General features: G+C 42.7%; 1 protein-coding gene across 1 annotated transcript; it reads right to left on the minus strand.

Annotated features, from left to right (window-relative positions):
• Positions 1–865: 865 nt before the first annotated feature.
• Positions 866–20,340, minus strand: LOC102564900 (protein mono-ADP-ribosyltransferase PARP12). The gene is made up of 8 exons (XM_014608632.3): positions 20,207–20,340; positions 17,516–17,668; positions 14,993–15,113; positions 13,964–14,060; positions 12,965–13,043; positions 11,553–11,683; positions 6,561–6,712; positions 866–3,787 (listed from the first exon to the last, which is right to left on the minus strand). The coding sequence occupies exons 2-8, from the start codon at positions 17,573–17,575 to the stop codon at positions 3,507–3,509; spliced, it is 921 nt and encodes a 306-aa protein (XP_014464118.1). The 5' UTR covers positions 17,576–17,668; positions 20,207–20,340; the 3' UTR covers positions 866–3,506.
• Between the last annotated feature and the right edge of the window lie 750 nt (positions 20,341–21,090).

Here is a 21,090-nt window from a genome sequence, read left to right on the forward strand (position 1 = left end):
CCTAAAGCAACCGGAGGCTTGGTCCTCCACAGAGATGCTCTGGTAGCCAGCAAGAGCGTTTCTATGGCTGGCCCTTTCTCTGGTGCTGAAGCATGCTGCCTGCCCATGTGGGGCAGGCAGTAGTGCAACCTGCAAGGACCTGGACCCAACTTTGTGCTAGGTAAGTAGGGGGTTGGGGGACTGGGGGGGGGAGGGGACCATGGGGGAGGCCCCACCTGGCCCCAACTCCTCGTTCATTCCTGAGTCCCCCGTTCATGCCCTCTGCCTCCTCCCCACACTCACCGGCACTAGTAGCAGCCTCTAAGGCTGGAGATGATCAGGGGAATGAGCAGGAGGCTGGAGACAGCAGGGGAAGTCTCCAGTTCATCTCCAGGGGCTCATCTCCAGCCTCCTGCTCATATCTAGTCTCCCAAGACTGGAGACAAGCAGGAGAACAAGAAGGAGACTGGAGATGAGCAGGGGAAGGAGCAGGAGGCTGGAGACGAGCCTGTGAAGATGAGCTGGAGATTTCCCCTGCTGTCTCCAGCCTTCTGGTCATTCTCCTGCTCATCTCCAGCCTCCCAAGGAGACAAGCAGAGAATGAGCAGGGGGCTAGAGACCAACAGGGGGAGCTGGGGGGGAGTTGTAGCCATGCGGGGGAGCTGGGACCCTGAAGGCAGGGTAGTCTATGTGCTGGGGGGGGTTCTGCCCTGTGGGGGGCAGGGGACCCACCCCTCCTAAGTAACCCCTACACCCACAGTCCCCCCACAACTACCCACACACTGACCCGCAAACCCCCACCTCCCCCTCCACACCCACCCACATCCCCCCCAATCATGCACCCACCACGTGATAAGGAAACCAAAAGCAAACATTAAAACATATAGATATTTAGGATTTCTTTTATTATGACGCTTGAGACACTGGTAGGCTTCCAAATTGCTTTAACATTGTAGATATAGCAATAAAACATTGCCCAACTGATCAATCCCCCCACCCTTTTGTTCTAATTGTGGAAGACTGTAGATTTTGGGGTATTTTAAAAAGTGAATTTGGGATGGTGCTTCAGCAGTCTAGCTGACACAAGGGGCTAGTGTCCACAGACACCGAGTGATTGGGCCTCAGAAACTCCTGAGGACAAGTAGTCCCGAGCTGCTGGCCAGGGAAGGTTTTTATACTGCTGGGGCCACCACAGGCTCTAGCTCCCCCTAGGTGCAGATCCGGGAGAAGCCAGGCTGGGTTATTTTGCCCCAAGTGCCACAATTTGCTCCACAACAAAGTGCACATCTGGGCCTGTGCGCTGAGGCAGAAAGCCCCAGCTCAAATTTGCACCACTTCTAGTTGAGCTGCTGCAAGTGCATGTGCTTGCATGTGGGGGCGCACCCATTGATTTTACTAGGGCTGCTCCTAGTTGTACAGTTAAGCAAGAGCACGCATGTTTGCCAGATCAGAAACCAAAGATTTCCAGGATTGGACCCTTATGCAAGTAATTACTCATGAGCAGGGATCCTGGCATAGATCAGTGTTGTTTCATTTACATCAAAGAAAAGTGTGGGGTTGGGGTTACTTTTCAGTTAGAAAAAATAAATAAAATAAAAAATTGGGTATTCTTTAAGTCAGAGAAATCCAGGATCCCTGCTCATGAGTAGTTCCACTCAACACAACAACTGTACTTGCTGGGAATTGTAAATCTGTTCTGGGAGGGAAGAGGGCGAAGACTGGACAAACCATACATGCAGTCATCTCCCATTATAGTAGTTTTAAAGAGTAAACTGACTAGTTCGTAAGGGTCACATTTGGTTTTATAACTTGATATTTGTTTATTTTAAAAAGCCCTCTGCAATAAGCAAGTTTAGCAGTAGATTTTATCCATTAAAAAAAAGAAAATTTCCCTAATTTGTCTATTGCCTCATATACAGAGTAAATATTCTCCCTGTTCATAGCTGCCAAATTTCATGCAGCTGTTTAAAATATGCATGCAAATTGCTTACTACTTTGCATACATTTTAAGTTCAACAGCAGGGATGGACTATGGAACTGCCCAAAATTTGGCCAAGTTGTCTATGTAACCAGTAATTTTGACTTCTCCTGGTTTTCAAGGACTTGGCTTTACCATCTTAGTGGTGTTTTATTGCATGCAATTATGATTAGGAGTCATTGGGTTTCCAACTTAAATATTTGTGGTCCTTCTAACCTAAAATGAAACGACTGGAAGGATGAGGGAGGGAACCATCCTGGCCTCCATGTCAAACCAAAAAGCAGTTGTCTGTTATTCTGTTATGAAAGTTAAAAGATAAAAAAAGAGGAGAGAAGATAAAAAAGGGGGAGGGGAAGGATTAGAAGAAAAAAAAAAAAAAAGGAAAAAATTTTAAAAAACAGGACTAAACCAAACTACAGTTCTTTGGTCTTCTCAAACCAAGAACAAAAAATTATAGTATAAAGGATATAATTGGAATTATGTTACCGAATCCAATCTTTGGTGCTATTCCAAATTAAGCTTTTGAGCACTGAATATTGAAACAGGCCATGAAGTCATGAATCCTTTTGGTCTCAGGCTCGAATCCTTTCTAAGGATTCTCCTCAATCAATAGAAAAAGTAATTGTGCCAGCTACATTGTTAGTTGTTATAGAACAACTTAGCTTTTCCCCGAAAGGCTGAACTTTTCCATTCAAAAGAGTGGATAGTGTTCTTAAAAAGGACAGTCTCTGTCAATGGTAGAAATGAATTGGAGTAAAGATTTCAAGGAAACATTGGTTCAGCTTCTGGCCATCCCTGGGACGTGAACAATGTCACAAATCTGACATCTGCTCCTGACACAGTCACAGATGCCACCACTTGCCTCAGTTCAAGGAAACACCAACAAATCTTCCAGTCTTCTGGGACAGAATAGTGCTGTAGTCTGTTATTCTAATCTGTTTTTAGGACTCAGATGTCCTGGAAATTGGCCTATGGATGGTGCATGTTTCTTCTTATGGGAGGAATCCTGACCTAGCCAGAACAGCAAGGGTGAGAAGAAAAAACACATGGTAAAAACTTCCCAATATAGAACTTCAGTGAAGTAAGAAGTTAATGCATGTTTTGTTTCTCCTTTGAGCAGACCTACATATGTACCAATGGCTGTGGCTCGATGTATAACAAGTGTAGGTGGCTAGTCTTTTTCTGGAGGCAGGAAAAACTAGCATCATCTCCGCTGCATGTTAGGAGTCTTTTCCAGTTTGCGATACTCAGTTGCGTGACAGTGGGGCATGTGCTCTCTCCTGCATTCGTCACCTACATCTCTCTCTAACCCACCAACATAGCTGAGAGCCAGTGCTGTATTAGTCATGTGTAATTAGCCACATACCAAGAGTTCACTCTTTTGAGGTTGGCTGCTTCCACTTGGTTGCAAATCAAGTTTTTAGTTTTTTTTTAAACATCCAAAAAAAGAGTGTCACAACAATCTACTAAAATACAGTCTATATTCTTAAAAATGTGAAACGCGTAAAATCATGTCAGTGTTGCCATTTAGATAAACCACTGCTGTCCCTTACAAGATCACACAACTGCTCCTTTCAACATATTCTATTATATAGGCTGGATAAATCTGATGCTTCTCAAAAATGACAAAAACCGAGGGACACTCTGAATTGTCAACGCAGCTGTTATAAAAGTGGTTTGGTTTGTTTGGCTTGGAAGGAGGCCGCAGGTACTCTGTACTTCCTTGAACAAAGTCTCCCACTAGCACTTGAGCTACAAACATGGTCTTGTGGCTACTGTTGGGGTCGCAATATCCATGGGAATAACGAGCATCTTTGGCAAAGTAGCTTCCTAGGAATCAGAAAACAGGCATGGATAAGAATGCAGTCTTTAGATTTTTCTACCAAAAAAAAAATAATCCAAGTATTAACCATTGATATTTTTATTTGAAACATTTTAACAAGTGCCTTTTAATGCACTATACACCTCTTCTCCAATATGACCAAGATCTAACAGTATTTAGCTAAAACTAAACCCCCTTCTCACCCAAAGCTTTTTATATAGACAATGTGTCTACACTACAAATCAAACAGGACATGACTGCAACCATGTAGACCAGAGGTTTTCAAACTGTGGAGTGCACCGTCCCACACACACACACACACACACACACACACCCACCCACCCACCCCCCCCCCTCCTGGGGTGTAGGGGAGGGGGCATTAAGGAACACTGAGGTGGTGCAGTGCAGGGGAACACAGGCAAGAAGTCTGCAGTAAGCTGGTGCTGCTGCAATCTCATGGGGGGATGCAGGAGAGGGGAGCCCTGGGCAAGCAATGCCAGTGGGCTGCTGTACCTCAGGGCTTTATGGTCCACAGGAGCCTCCATAGACCCCTAGCCCCCACCCATGTGCTGCTGCTGCATCCTGTTGCCTACTTGCCTTGAAGGTAGGCAGCACTGTGCAGTCCGAGGCACTGAGCAGGACGGGGAGTGCGGCAGTGAGGTTAGGGCAAAGTTGCACAGCCAGTGGGGGTAAGGTTGGGGAGTGGGCTGGGGTGGGGGCAGCATGCTGCAGGGCATGGTTGGAGATGTCAGGGTGTGGGGGCAAGTAAGAGACTCCCAAGGTGGGGTCAGCATGTTCCAAAACCATTTTTGCAGTCAAGTAAAAAACTGTTAAAACATTAATGTTAAACCCAATGGGCATTTAAACACATACGCTTTTGCGCTGCGACACACCAGATCTCTGGCACGTTCAAGAAGGCTCGATTAAATCAAGTCTGCTCTTCTGCACATGACCTGACACACACACTGCTGTGTCACATGCATTTGTATAAACAGTGAAATGCACATCAGCGCTGAAAAAATGGCAGCGGCATGCTTTTGAACAAAAACACCTTTGATGGGTTTTAGTTCAAAAGTGCGCCGCTACCATTTTCTCATCGCTGATGCGCATTTTGCTCTTTATACAAATGCATACAAGGCAGAGCCAGTTGCTTTCAGAAGTGCCCAGCGCTGTCTTGCACACGCATCTAAAAAGGCCCTTAAATTTAAAACCAGCCCTTGTTAATGGTGTTCAGAGCCTAACAGAAGGGTTACATTTACATTATGTAAAACATACATCAGTAAAACATGTTTTCTTGGGTTGGCAGTCTTGTCCAGGCACACCTCTATGACACTACAGACATAGCTTAAGTAATGCAACAATTGTTTGGCTTAATAACATGCATTCTACTCTAAAAACACATGGGCCACATCCTGCTCTTAATCGAAGCATTAAGTCCAGGTACAGACATTACATTTTTACTGGTGTAAGCGATTGGAAGCCAGTCTATACGCGTAACAGAACAGAAGTTCAGCACATACAGACTGGTTTAAAAATGGCAGAACCCAGTCTAAGATTTCCACCCTCCCAGGAGAATGTGTATTCTGTTCACTGCTGAGCTAAAGTATGCCACTTATAAAAAACCGTGCAACTTAGATCAATTCTGCTTCAAACTTTTTGAATGCCTGTACCTAGCTTAAGAGTCAAAAGCAGTACAACCCTGAATGTGGCCTCAATAATACTAGAAATGTTTACTTCTATACAGGAAGGGGAATAAACTACAGGATAATTGCATCCCCACTGGCATTGAACTTGTGTAAATTTGGTAAAAGTAGGGGAAAAAAACCCAACTTATTTACGTTAGACCAGACCTTGGCTAATTTTGATGTTGCTCTTTCCCCTGCCCCTATTGAAAATTTTCACTTTGGCAAAAGTACTCCAAAAAGTAGCTGCATTTAGAAAGTTTTTTGGCCAAACCCAGTTCTGTGTAGAGCCTAGCAAGTGTCCAAACTTCTATAGACTCCAATGAGAGACACAAGAGGCCCATTTGAACAGCATCGAAAGAGAACACCTGGATACCTCAAAATTTCTTTGTGTGGATTTTTAAAAAAAGGCTCCTATGAAAGGGATCTCTTTCTATATTACCACAGGTAAGAAAATACGGTCAACTATAAATGCTGGAGTTAATACTCCAAAAAATGGGATCTTATGTCATCATAGACCATGATGACAGCATTAGAGTTTAAGGAGGAACACAGAAAAAAACCACAAAGGCCAATAACAACAGTGTTTAAATTAAGTCATCACTGAAACTCCTGATACTTGTAGCCAAGTTACATGGACCACGGTGATTCACTGAATTTGCATCTGAGAGTAAAAACACCAGTGCAAAAGAGGTAGGGTTGGATGTGCCAAACTGAAAAGCAGATAAACAACCTTGCTAAAAAAAAGGAAGACTTGTGTGCACAACATTAAGCGCAATTGCTTTAAAGATCCTCTGCTGAGCAAGGCTGAAATGATTAAGTTCAAGGAGGAAGACTAAGTCCTTTAAGTTAGAAAAAGCAGTTTGTTTCAATTGCCCTTCATTTCATATAGTCTTTTAATGTTTGCAAAATGGGTATAAACTGCTACCTGTTTGTTAGCATTGCACATCCTGAACTAATGTGAACAGCTATAACAGATGCAAGGCAACAGAAGCAAGCCCAGTCCATAGGAAACGGATTTGTTTGGTACTAGAGCATGCCACAGCATTCTGGCAAGTGTTTGAAGTTCACAATAGATAAGCTGTTTATGAACATCTACCTTTTCCATAGGCTGTTCCATGAGCCCCACAGATTCTCCAGTCAAAGTTCTGCTCACAAATTGCATGTAAATGGGAAGTATTTGTTCCATGGAACAAGAGCCTCTCATCTACATCCTCCTGTCTGTTGATCTTCTTCATCTGCTCCTTTTGCCTAGGGATAAAAAGATTGAAATCAGCAGCTGAATACACCCTCCCCCCATCCATTTATGAGTGGAGAAAGGAGCTAGTCAATATTGCAAATGAAACTTAAACATCAAAGTTGGAAATTGGTCAAAGATATTGGGTTTAATCTTAGCATTCCTCAGCCCACCACTTCCAGGGGGTTCCTGATCAACCAGGGCTAACACCAAGACACCAGTCTGCCTACTTCTTCACCATATTAAATACAAAGAAAGAAAATAAGGAATAAAGATCACTCTCCAGAGATGACAGGAGACCAGAGCATACAGAACTGATGGCAAGTTTTGTTCCTGCAACCCATGGATCCCTTACACTATGAATGTGTAACAATATGCCCAGAGGAGAATTACTTTGAAGCCAATGCAACTGTTGCTCAAGACTCACATTAGTGTTCTCATGAGTGATGGTACAACCCCCATATCAGGGTATTGGGTAGATCTCTAGCCTAAAACAGTGAGAGAAGGACCACCATCCAGCCCTGACTGAACCAGCTCTCTAAAGGTACTGGAACCAGACTAGGCAAGCCCGTTCAAAGAACCATCTTTCTGACCTCACACAAGGATGAACTGTGACATGCAGCCCAGTTTGCAGAATACAGACCTGGTTTATTCATGACATAGTGCTTGCCTTCTTAATAGAGCATCTCACAGATACATGTACAGCCAGACTCAGCCCTGCTAAGGATGTTAACCTTCTAGGCAGCCATTCAGTCTGACAAGCTTCAGCTTGCTCTTTCTAGACTAAGGCAAAAATAAAATCCTAGCCATCAAGATAAGAAGACACCACTCAGAATAAGAAAAAAGTACAGACCTCTGTTGATCAGAAGTTGATTGTTTTCTGCCATATTGAGATGTTCAATTCTATCCTTGCAAAAGTCATTTTAGCAGGTATGAAATATATTAAAGGAATTTGGCCTCATCACACACACATTCCCCTCTCCAACTAGACAGAAGTTCTTCCTTTACGTTGGGTACCATACACATGCATACTGCAAAATGGTTCCAGCTCTGATGAAGTCCTGAAAAGCAACTTCAGCATAAAACAGTGTGAATCGAATGAATCGGGAAAGTTTTAGTAACCTTTCCAAGGTTTTTCACAGAACACGTTTAGATTTGCCTTTTTTCACATTTGATTTCAAAGGTAGAAATGCAATATCCTCCGTAGTTGTTCTAATTTTCCATCCAGCTAGTTGAAATAGCTTGCCTAATTTTTTTTTCCACCCAAGGCAATCATCTTTGCATTCCTCACCTACCAATTACAACTCCACCCCTATCATTGTTAGTTACAGGTCCAGATCCAAGGAGGGTTTAGAGCCCTCTGTGTATATTCTATTATTTATAGAAAGTATTTTGAAGAAGAAAAGATTGGTCTCCTTTAGGCAGCTTTCAGTTGCCAACCACCTCATGTTAGCCAGCAGAACAACAGCATCTGTATGTTTGTTAACACACAATTTTAAGTCCAAACCCTGGAAGAAACTGGTGTTAAGCTGAAGACTATGCTGCATTTGCCATTCAGATCCCACCTCCCACCCTCCCTGCTATGAAGGGAGGAGGAAATGCTGGGATTCAGTGAGTTCAACATTTTTCTTTGACTCAAAACAAAGCTAGAACCAAGAATCCCAGATGTCACAAGTTTAGAGCATGCTTAAAGTTTAGATTCAAATCCAGATCAGAGTTTTACAGCTCAGGTAATCTCACCAATTTGTATGCTTAGGTTCAAAGAGCTTTGTAAAAATTGGTTGAAGCAGACTTTGATAAAGTCTACCAACATTAAAAAATGTTTACAAAGTTGCTCGTTGTTGAAGTATCCAGAATAAGGACTGGCAATGTAGCCCTAACGGATATAACAGTTTCCAGACACGGAAACCGTCATTGCTTCCTATAATTCCATCCAATTTCACAGCACACACAAGCTTCACTTCTGCCCCTCAAATATGCAAAAGCACAACACGTACATCACGCTCAAAGAAGAGCCCTTACAAATTATGTCAAGCTTCAGGCAGAAAATAATCCTTAAGCAAAATATAACCCATTCAGACTCCTTGTTTATCCTTAGTCCCTGGACCTGACTGGGCTGAGCAAATAGTTTCTCATCCTTTACCCCTTAGAGACCCTTCCAGAGCATTTTGCTGACCCTTTTTAATTCCCTGGCCCTTGGTTCATGCTTTCACTGTCCATAGTAGTACAAGTAAAACAAGCTGACTTTTATAGCGATCATGTCCTCCATGCTCTCTCCCTTATCTCCCCCTTCAAGTTGCTAAAATATTCTTCTCTATAAAGCCAAGAAAACCAAATTCAGAATGTCTACTTAGCCCTTACTTGCTTAGACACTATGAGCCTCTGCCTCTCCATCAGCCATCCCAGGATGCACCTTCCAAGTAACTGGAAAAAGACACTTTGACATTTTAGCCAAACCCTTCCCAAAGGAGCTTTACCTGGGAATGCTAGTACCAAGCAGTTTTCCTGAAATGCTGTGTGCTATTTTGAGGGGAGAGGATAGAGAATTATTTTAAAAGTTGAGATGGTGAGCACGCTAAGCCCACTCCAGCACGTGCATGCTTGCTCAGTTCCTGGAGGGATAATGCCAACAGGCTAACAGCTGAAGTGCAACTTTGAAACACTTCCACGTGCACCCTTTCAGAGGTGTGCTTTCAGGCACTAATTCCCCCCAACGTGGCCTCCAGGACCTGCAAGTTTTCGGATTCCTTTGTTCAAGGCTACAAACAGGGGTTGACTTTGTCCCAGGATAAACCATGTTATCCTGGGGCAAAGTGCAGTCGTTCAAATATTCATATCCATTGTCCCAGGGTTAAAAAAAAAAAGTTTACAATATAAGAAGTACATTGCAAAGTATCTGACTAGTTATCCTAGGATTGCATCATTGAATCAATGGCAGGAAAGCAGCAGTGGATTCAGCCACTCACTAAATCCCAATTAGAAGGGTGATGTGTGTATACATCAATCCCATGACATTAGTGTCCTGGGACAAATGCAACACCTGTTTCTAGACTATTTTTCCTATTAGAACCATCAAACTTGTTTTAAAAACCTTAATGATCAAGTTAATAAGCATGTCAAGATCATCTGAAGCTCTGCTGCTTTAGGTATCCATTGATGCAGCTGAATTCCTTCCCTCCCCCAACATATAAACATACAGCAGAAATTTCCTGTTGTCTTGATTTATCGTTTTTCCAGTTCCTTTTCCCTGTTGCTTAAAAAAAATAATGCACATATCCCAATTCCACTCATCCTACCAGCCTTTCAATCAATCAAGCCTTTATGTAAATTTATCTCGCTCCATCTGGATATTAGGTTGTTTTTCACAAAGGAATTTCAAGCTTCAACAACGTTAGGAAAAATTCACTGGTAGAACTGGGTCATGTATTGACAAAATGAACTTCTCCCAATGACCAGCACCAATTTGGCTAAACTAGCCTTTTGCAGGAATACACCAATTCTGTTACAACCGCCACTGGTAAATGTTTCTAGAAACTCCAAGATGGAATTTCTATTCACAGGTATGGACAGGTACTTGGCTTAAAGAACTCCAAGTGCCTTTGAAATGCTACAAATAGCATGGATGCAGATATTTATGCCTGATCAAGCACTTAAAAATGTCCAAACTGTTTCAGATACAACCCTTGAAAAAAAAAAAAAAAATCTGAAGTGCTTCATGTAATGCATACAATTTCCAGTGGAGTTGCATGTCCAATGGAGTAGGGGTTTGCTCAGTCCTCTGCTTCCCCTATACACACATGCTGCAGGGAAGGGACAGTGAGATGGAAGTTAATGAGCATTTTCCTGTTGACCATCCTTTGAAACATCTGGAGTCCAAGAGACAAGCTGAGATCCCTGCTCTCTTGCCCCCTGACTGGAGGGCACAATCACTACACATTTTCACAGCCATTTTATGGCACTCTGGATTTGGGGGGGGGGGGGGGGGGGGGGGGGGGGGGCAGAGGCCACACATCTCCACAGTACCAAAGCACTGCAAATTTGAAACATTTCAAATCAGAGCAGGATTTGGAATCCTTCAAATGAACATCTGTCCATACCTGAAGTCAAATACCCTATGCCAGAGCAATAAATGTCCCAGTCATTTGGGATATGGTAGGGCTAAGTCAAGGCCCTCTTAATTAGGCAGTGCAGGGACTTGAATCTGGCTCTCCCTCATCCCAGGCAGGTACTTTAATGACCAAGCTATCAGCTATTCTAATGAAGGTAGGAAGCGGAAGATTGGTCAGCCTCCCTCTATTTTCTTGTGATGTTGAAGCCTTGTTTTTACTCCATACTGAATGAAAAGGTTTCGAGAAATTCCACTGGAAAGGCCACTATTTCTTCACCCCACTTCATTTAGTTGGAGGAAGTAAAAAATGGAAATAGCGTAACTCAAGTCCCAATTTCTAATTCCAGTGGACCAACACAAATCCATCCAAACACAAAATTTAGCTGTAGAGAAACAGGCAGATAGGAACTTAATCCTTTTCAAATGGGAGAACTTGAAAAGCCATGAAACCATACTTAATCAACTGTGTCATGAATGTGTTTTATAAAACTAAAGTTAGGAATGACTTGCAAAGATTTGGTGAAAACCTTTAGGAAAACCCTCGATCAATAGTCACAAACAAACCCAGAACTACGTGCTCATGGAGAAGAGAATAAAAGGAATCTTGATTCACCACAGCTTACATTTGGGTAAGAGGAGAGAAATTTGTCCTGCTTGGCACCAGGGGGAATCCATGAGAAGAAGCCCCAAAATTATCAAAATGGCTCTACTAGCACCAGGAAAATGAATTAAAAGTGGATACAAACCACTGGAAAACTTGCCACAGTGATGGGTTCTGAATCCTCTGCAGTTTGTGGATATAATAACATTGCATTGTCTTCTCAAATAGATCCTTGATTCGCATGTATTCACTCGCAATACTACTGACATCTACCAGCTGAAAGTATTCAATACAAAGAATTCAAGGAGTTAGAGCATTCTTAGTTACCCACCCTCTATCCGTCCAGCTACATCACACGAGATGTGGACCACACTGAAGCTACAATTAAAAGTCAAATTTTCCCAGAGTCTGCCTCTACTTATTTATTAGCAGTCTTCTCCCTCTGCCCACCTCTACACATGCTGTAAAATATTAACCCTGGAGGCTTTTCTATATAGAGAAGTTAGCTTTATTCTGAATCAAGAGGGCCATTACTGGAGAGTAACCTAAAGCTAAGCTGCACAAAGCAGCTTCTATGCTATTTGTGCAGAATAAGTGTGCTTGTGCAGAAACAGCTATTCTGTGTCTCCACACTAGCTTCTCTATATAGATGTGCCCAACTTTATTGTAGCAAATTACTTATACAACCTTGTAATCATTGGGGAAGCTTTTTGGGGTTTTTTTAAAAACCTCATGAGGTTTAGGTCACTAAGATACGGATCTTTCTATAATAATGTCAAGTGAATTCAAGATACTTCTTTAAAACGCACCATACTGCACAATTCTGTATTAAAAATAAGTTCTTCAGAAAAAAAAAATGCCTGGAGGGAAGGCAGGTGGAAAAGGACAAAGTACCTTGGAGAAATCCTGAGCTTCAATCAACTAGCATCCAAATCAGGTCAATAGCAACCCAAGTCATTACTACCTGACGATTGTTCAGTAGTGCACTCGTGTGGAATGAAGTAGCCAACAGCTAGTTTCCAATGGACACGTGTCTACTTCACATTCATAGACATTAGGGCTGGAAGGGACCTTGCAAGATCATCGGGTCCAGCCCCCTGCCCAAAGGGCAGGAAGTCAGCTGGGGTCAGATCACCCCAGCAAGGTAAGCATCCAAACATTTCTTGAACGTGTCCAGAGTAGGTGCTTGCACCACTGCTGGGGGGAGGGAGGGGAGTCTATTCCAGACTTTGGAGACTCACATGATAAAGAAGTTTTTTCTTATGTCCAGTCTAAAACAGTCTTCCAGCAGTTTGTGACCATTAGACCTCATCTTCCTTTGAGGTGCCCTGGTGAACAGACATTCTCCCAGTTCCTGATGCCCACCCCTTATATACTTATAGGCTGCCACCAAGTCTTCCTTGAGCCTTCTCAGATGAATCAACTGGCAATTTTGTTCCAGTTTATAGTTCAGTTTTCTAGCAACTCTTTTGAAAGCTGGGAACACCATAACATATCATAATAACCAACAAAAAATAAACTCTTACATGCATATAGTACTTAAGCGAAAAGAACTACCTTGTATCCTACGTCAGGCAGAGCTGAGAGGTCCCAGTCTGGAGGAAACGGGCAACCTGGAGCTGCAGTCCTTGATCGCCTGTTTGCAGACAAAATTTATAAGGCTCTGCTACTTTCACGTCAGTCGTGCTCCAAGAGCTTGCTATGAATGCCAATAGTCATTTTTCACGCCACTTAACTTTTCACCTTGTTGAGACAAGCTAGACGTTTACGGTCATCAAGCATATTATAATGGCATTCTATAATAAGCATTAAAAATACTGGTTAGAGAAGGCAGCAAAGGCAGGGAAGCTGCTTAAACTTCATGTGTGGCTGGCAATGCTTTTAGACAGAGCTCCACAGTAGTTGCTAGAATGCCAGAAGAATCAGGAGGCCACCTCTACATGGCCACGATAAAAAGAAAAATGGACATGGCAGATGAGAGCAATGCTATCTCAGAGATAGCTTAGTCAGATGAATTATTCTATAATGAAAGTTTCTTCCCAACACCATCCATTAGCAGTGACTTAACATCTAGCATAAAATTAGTAGCCTTTCTATAAATGATTGATTTTTTTTTTGTTTTGTTTTAATCTCAGTGAACATAGTTTGCACTGCTGTCTCAGTAAATGTTTTGAGGTTTCTGGAACTCCATTACCAAATGCATTGTGTAAAGAGTTGTAATACAGCAACATGTGTTGCTCCAAACCAAGACATTAACCAATGAGACCACTCCAGGGATATCTACCACAGAAGCTCTTGAGCAAGGTCACTGGGGACTACCCCAGAAAAGCCCCTAGCTATCTGAAGGCCAGAAACTCCATCACATTAAGTCCCTGTCCTGGAAGTAGTGTAGAGTTCACAACAATCACCATCACATCCACAACACAACCTAACATTAATCTAGACAGCAAATTAAATACAAAATGAACCATTATAAGACAGCATGCACTTCCCACTGAGCACCTTCATATAGCAACACTAAGTGCAATTCTAAATAGTGAATGCATTATTCAGTACCTTCTCCATCCTTTGTTGCTATGTCCAGATGACACAAACTTTGGCCACCTGCAGACTTTTCTTTGAGTTTGATAATGCAGATTTCTCTGGAACATATCTGGAAAAATATTCATGCAGCAAAAATCAGAAGTACCTTGGTCATCTGGAGACTGACCACTGGGGGAAAACGTTATAGAACATGTCTATGCTAGGCTCTAACCATGGCCTCCCCCCTCCAAATGCATTTCCCCAGTGTTACACTTTGGGGCCATTTCTGTTTATGCTGTTGCTGTGTGGAGCCCTCTTCTTTATCCTGTTCCATTTCTACTTCTGACATTTTATTGCCAATTGCATTACCTCTATGCACACTTTTTCAAGTTCAATCCAAACAGAGATTGAGTTGGTTATCCCTGGTGTCTTTCCCACTCACTTTCTCTTGCCAAATAGCTTTCTCCTTATGCAATTATTCAGACCAAGACAAAGATCCATTAGGTTGTTAGTCCATTTCTCCTGTCAGTACAGGATTGTGACTGTTTGACTATGTTTAATGGGGAGGGGGGAAAAGAAAAGCTTTATTTATTTATTTTTGTGGCTATTGCAGTGCATCAGACCAGAAGGATAGAGGCATCAATTGCTACGTATACTTGGAAGCCACACTCCCTTTGTTCCTGTCAGGTAGAGAGATTCAAGCCACTGGAAAGCCAGTTGGATCTATTTAAAGAAATGGGATGTGCTACAGAAAGGTCTCTCTGGATTTGCAGTTCCTTCCCTTTCCAGTTAAACCTCTATTTGTGTGACCAGCTTTAACCTTACTGCATTCTTTATTTCTTCTCACACCCAAGAACATCCAGTTGTATTTGTACCATTACAACTTGAAGTCTGAGGACTTTTACTGTTCCATTGGTGCTGTAAGGAGGGGGCCACATTAAAAATACTCACTCATTACTCCACTTCTCTAAAAGTGCTTTATGAGTGCTTGAGTTAGCATGAACGAAACTATGTTAAAAAGCCTATTACATTGTAGTATATTAGAACTTAAACAAACCTTACCTTGAAAGTTTAATTCGTAATACTGAGAACCGGCTTTAAATAATACCATTTTTTTCTGATTATTTAGGAAGGCCTCTTCGAGTTCCTCAGAAGTTATTGTGGCAGCACTATGATTCAATTTCTATAGAACAAAAGAAATGGGAAAGTTATTTCCATAGAGGTGTCCACTCGTGACAGACTAGGATTTGAACTTTAAAATAGCTGTTAAGTGGACAGTTGCTCGACATCAGTCTAACATGTCCCTCCAACCACTACATAGAGCTAAAGAAATATTTTCAGTCCAGTTTTATGAACCTGAAAAGTATAAAGTGCACAAAAGAGGTTTAAAATAAAATGAATAAAATGGATTCACGCAGGCAAGGCCAACAGGCAGGGTATACCCAGGTAGACATAAGCTTATTATTATCTTTATAATAATAGTGTTTATTTTATACATTATCTTAATAATAATAATAATAATAATAATTCATAGTGTTTTAAAGGCCAATATTCCTAAGGAACAGCCTTAAGTTTTCCTCCAAGCTAAAGGGTCATCTTTACTTCTATCATGCTGGATTGACAGATTTAAATCAGCTCTAAGGGGAGAGAGGGAAAGAGATGAGGGTAATGGGTTAAGGACCACTGGATTTTTAAAAACTATGAGGAGGGAGAGGGGTCTCCTTCTGAACATATCGTCAACACCACAACCATCCCCACCACATTTCTGCTTACGACAGGGAAGGGAAGTGGCTAGAATCGGAACAAATTTTCAGCAAATGGATTTGACTCTTCAGTGAAATTAAAAAAAAAAAAAATCAGAAGTATTTACATTCACATTGGTGTCACCAAACCTCACAGGAGTTAGAAGGTGTGGGTAAAATGAGGGACCCAGACTCCGTGGGCTGAGCTCTCTGGCCCAAACTATCTCCTGTAATGCACCACTGTCAGGAGTCACAGGGGCTGACATGCTGGTAGCACATGGGTATCAATCTCTTGTGGAAGTAGATTTTGTCCTGTTTATGCTAATTGCAAATAGTATTTCTCCATTAACATATTACAAAGTAGATTTTGCAAGGCACTAAACTACAATGAATATGACATACATACAGGAGTAGTCACATTTATAAGGCCAATGTTAATGTGTTGTAAAGGTGAAGTTTCTGAGAAGTAAGTAGGGGAATTAATTTGACCATTACATCTCCTAAGTAGCAAATTTCTCACTGTACTCATTATAGGCCTAACCCTACGATACTAACCAATATGCTGCCATATTGCATGCTCTCAGTGAAGGTGGTGTACCATACCCTGCTCCAAGAACTCATCTTTAACAAATACAAGTGTTCTATCCAAAGGAAACCTAGGGTTTGTAACACAGCCCATTGGGAAAGAAAACAAGTGCATTGTAGGAGTCCTTGGCTGTGGGGTATCATGGAAGATGTAGTCCACAAACAGCACAACCCACAGAGGAAAAATAGAAAATAAAGCACAAATGCCATAACCCAGGGTGGGCAATTATTTAGGCTGAAAAGCCACTTGGGGAGATTTGGTGAGCTGCTGTGGGCCAGGTCAGCAACCCTTGCTACACCAGGTCAGCACCCTGTCCCCCCTGCAACAACTCACCAAAAATCCTTAAGCCAGGGGTGGGCAATTATTTTGGCTAGTGGGCCACTTAATGAATTTTAGAAGTTGCCCTCTCAAAGGCCACACCTCTCTCTCACCCTCTCTCTCTTCCCAATCCCCACGCCACCTGGAACTGTAGCATGCCCCAGATTGAAGCACCCTCCACCCAGATCTGCAACACACCTTGATCCCCACTCTGCCTAGAGCTGTAGCACACCCTGATCCCCACCCCAACCCAGTACCTGCTAGACACATCTATAAAACTTACACCAGCACCCACCCAGTATGCTGGAAGCAGCCCTAGGCAGGTGCTGGCATCATCTGTGAATGCAGCCTGCATGTTCTGGGTGGGGATCGAGGCATCCATCTGGATCCACAGTTGACACCTCCATGTCAGCATTGGTCAGAAGCAGTCCCACCTGCCTGCCTGGCATGACAAACAGCCCTGCCCACCCAGCACCATGCAGCAGCCAGAGCCGCCGGCTGCTTGTGGACTGGATCCCATGAGTTTACAACCACCCACCTGCAAGCTGGATATAATCAGTTGGCAAGCCAGATCTGGCCCATGGGCTATATTTTGCCCACCCCTGCCATAACCCCTATGACCTATAGTAATGTCATTGTGAGTAAAATTATTTTTCAGCATAGTCAAGATTTTTATGGGAAGTGGGCACTTACTTTCTGTTAAAAAGGGTTTTTTTGTTTAATTAAGTAACCAGCTGCAACTGGAAATTTTTCAGTCATGCTGGAAGCTGGATAGCAAAGCTGTGAAGGCTAGTTAAAAATGCAGAAGTGTACTTATATATCTAGGAAGCACTAAAAGACCTCTGGGCAACTTCTAAAATGCACTGTTTGGAAAAAAAAAAGACACAACCCTCTAGAAAGACCGGTTCAGATGGTTTGACATCGGCAAAAGAAGCTCACCGGTTGCCCATATTCAATCCACTCTCCATGTTCATCCTGCCAGTACCAGGCATACTCCATTTGGACAATAAAGTAAAGGCTCACGACAAAAGGCACAGAACGATGTCAATGCAGAATGGAAGAGCAGATCAACTACTGGCGTTCTCCTGAACTCTAGGATGAGAGAAAGAAAAATATCCAGATTTAACAAGAACAGTTCAACTGGAATCTCATCTGCTGAGCAACAGAGACAAGGAGGGATGCTCTTAAGCAGGCCCTGCCCACTGAGTCCCCATTCCCTGGCAGCAAAACCAGAACTGAAGTGGTGAATCTATCTAAAAAATGCCCCCATTTGCTCTGTTAATCATGTTAAAAATTGATTTCCAGAGCATGAGCAAGGGGTGCCCCAAGTGTAGCTTCATCACTTCATTTCTAGCCTGAGCAGGCAACTTGGAATAGAATCAACAGGCTGGGATGAGATGGGAAATGAGGTATGTTGTAGGGCAATGGTGCTCAACCTTTTGGCCCTGCAGGCCAGATAAGAGGCATGGGGCCAGTCCATGCACCAGGATCATGCTTGAAGAGTCCTGCACTACCTCCACCCAGTTCCGTATGCATATCCCATCATCACCCTGCACATGCAGCGCAACCTTTTTTTATACCAGGATCCATATGTTAACATCAAATGGCCAGTCTTGACCCAGTGCCCTGAACTCCCGACCTGCTACCCCCATCCTCCGGCCCCAGCCCCGCAGTGCATGGGGCAGGGGGCAGATGTGTAGAGCATGAGGGGCCCCAAGCAGCCCTTTGTAGGCTGGAACTCTGGCTTATCTATCTGATAAAAAAGAGTAGCCAAAAATCAAAATCCACCCCATGATATAGTTTGTGGATTCAAGTCCAGAGATGCTCATATTTGACCGTTTTGAGTATATTTCTGTCTTTTTTTCTCACCTGGTCAGAGGAAGAAGCACCTGCTAAGTGACATAGAAGTATAAGATTGGCTCAGGACTGGACAAGTGTTGCTATTGCATTGATAGGTTTGGTGTGGTGTTAACAGAGATGCAACCCAGGTTCCACAATTTGGGTCCCAATCTAGTTTTCTCTAACATATATTTGGGGAGAAAGCAAGTCAGGACTATTGAGCTATACCCATTACATGAAAGTAAATGGTGTAGTTTGGATCTAAACCAGACTTCTACCAAGTTCAAGTATTTTTGGCTCCATGGTTTTGACTAGGGCTCAGATATCTTGGCTACCAGAAGACGATGACACTCGGTTCTTACACAGTGCTTTTCATTTGTAGATATCAGAATACTTTGCAGGGGAGGTGCATGCCATTCCCCTCCTTTTATAAATAGGGAAAAAAGCCCAAGGCATGGAAGTGACTTACAGTCATTCAGCAGGCCAGTAACAGAACTGGAAATAAAGCCCACATCTTCCAGTTCTATCCACCAAGTCCAGCAATTGAGCAGTGTCTAGCCAGTCACCAAAGATGACAGTTCATCATAGTATTTGAAGAAAGTTTCCCTAACCCTTTTAACTTTACCACTCCAATTTCTGGTGCAAACACCTTGGCATTTCACTATCCCTTGTGTTGTATTTTCTTATAATTAATGCACCTATACATTCAAGGCATACCCATCTGCTTGAACCGACTGCAGAGGAGTTTTCCATCTATTGACTACTCTGCGAAATCCTATGAAATATGAACTTTCATTTCTACCCAGGAGAACTTCTACAATCTTTTCTCCAATGCCTGATGAAGGGAGTTTATGCCCGAAAGTTTGCAATTAAAGAACTTTTTTTGCAAAAATCTTGTTGGTCTAATGAGTCCTGATTGCTTTTACCCACCTGCTTAGAATACAGATTCATAGTCTCTGGCTTAGACTTTCAAATGCACCTAAGGAACGGAGTATCCAAACTCAGCAGGAAGGAACAGAACATTCAAATACCCTAGGTGGCTTTGACATCCCCAACTTTCATATTCAAAAGGAGGGCAGGGGAAAGAAGGGTGCAGTTCCCAGTCTGTGTTTGAATACAAAAGATCTGAGAGGACAAAGGTCCAGTCTGAAAAAATCCAGGAACTAAGAGGCATAACTAAAAGTGACTGGTGAGGACTCTGGGCTTTCACTTCCTTTGACAAAGTCCTTTCTTTCTCCGATGTTGTCTTTTCTCCTTAACCTGCAGTAAGAGCTGCAAGGCCTACTCTTAAAATAATGATCACAATTCATTTTCTTTACAAATCCCATTACAGGGGACTCACACAATATATGTTAACTTGAATGTCTTTTTCAAAGCCCATTGAAGTGGGAATGATGCATTTCAAAAGCGAAAGTGAAAATGGGTCATAGTTTCTTCAACTGCTAACTTAAGTAAAAAACAAGTTAGAAATGCTTCCTCCCCCTCAAAGACTTACCAAGAAACAGTCTCATTTTGGGGGACATTTGGTTAGTTGCCTCTTTTTTTTTTTAGCAAAAGCCTTTCTATTTGTAGTCAAAGACATCCTCCCACCCCACCCCATTTATAATTGCACACACAAAGAACCCCTTCTGACAGCATACTTCTTATACAAGACACACAGGGAAAAGCAGAAGCATTAAACAAAGACAATCTCTCAGGGGACAGCTCAGATTAGTTCCTTGCTGCCAGCAAATGTTCTTCTCAACCCTTACTAACACAAAGTCCACGTGCTCTCCAGATTAAATCCCTTACCTTTTTCCTTGTTTCCTTTACTGAAAGAAAAACTAAAAACAAAACTCAGCCGAAATCGCCTCCTCAGACTTAGCAACTTACAGAAATCCTATTAAACTGTTCAGCCAAGCTCTTTTCAAGCTAAAAAGCCACTCCTACCATCCTTCAAACCAGGAAATAGAGTTAGTCACTTGTCTCAGGGTCAAAAACTACTTTACTTAACCCTTTCTCGGTCAAATCAAAACTGCAAATTTAGGGAAGGAGGGAATCTGCCAACCTAATTTGCTCACTCTAAACTAAAAGTCCACATGTTTCTGCCTTTCCCCCCACATTTTCCATCAAAATATGCTAGGAAATCCTTTCTATTTAAAATTGTAGAGCTTAGAAAACAAAAGCTAGTTCCCACCATGCATGTGCCCTATCCTGTTAACAGGAGGTAGAGGCAGAAAAGGTTTATAGCAAATGTCTCCCACTCTTCACACACAGGTCAGTATGTTTCCTTTTATTACTTATTCCTTGCATCTCTTACATGACCAACCTGACGGTGGGTGGTTGGACCCGGAAAAGTATTACGCGAACAGGCCGGGGACGAAAGGGTTACGGGGCCTTGTTCCTCCTTCTCCTGTCTCTCCCTCAGTCGACAGAAAACACCAAGGACGCGGGGTAACAAATAAATGCTTTAGTCACACTTTCGTATAGGTGGTTTCCTTTACAGCAGTTTCAAGAATAAACTCGCTGCTAACTCGAGAGCTCTAAACACGGTTCAATGATCTACTCGGTTGTGGTGGGGGCATCCGGGGGGGAAGGGATTTCGTGGACGCAGGACCTCCGGTGAGGGTGATCAGGCCTCTTCGATATGGCGTGGGTCCCAGCTTTTTAACGCGCGCACTTTTCCTTTTAAACAG

The sequence above is a fragment of the Alligator mississippiensis genome, chromosome 4 (assembly GCF_030867095.1).
Source record: "Alligator mississippiensis isolate rAllMis1 chromosome 4, rAllMis1, whole genome shotgun sequence".
Taxonomy (NCBI): Eukaryota; Metazoa; Chordata; order Crocodylia; family Alligatoridae; genus Alligator; species Alligator mississippiensis.

Excerpts from the sequence above, each read along its gene's own strand:
- LOC102564900 (XM_014608632.3), bottom strand. The coding sequence starts at position 17,575 with ATGGAGTATGCCTGGTACTGGCAGGATGAACATGGAGAGTGGATTGAA. Across the intron at positions 13,044-13,963 it reads AGCAACAAAGGATGGAGAAG|GCGATCAAGGACTGCAGCTC; the intron begins GTACTGAATAAT and ends GTCTGCAAACAG. Across the intron at positions 6,713-11,552 it reads CTGTGGCAAGTTTTCCAGTG|GCAAAAGGAGCAGATGAAGA; the intron begins GTTTGTATCCAC and ends TTTTATCCCTAG.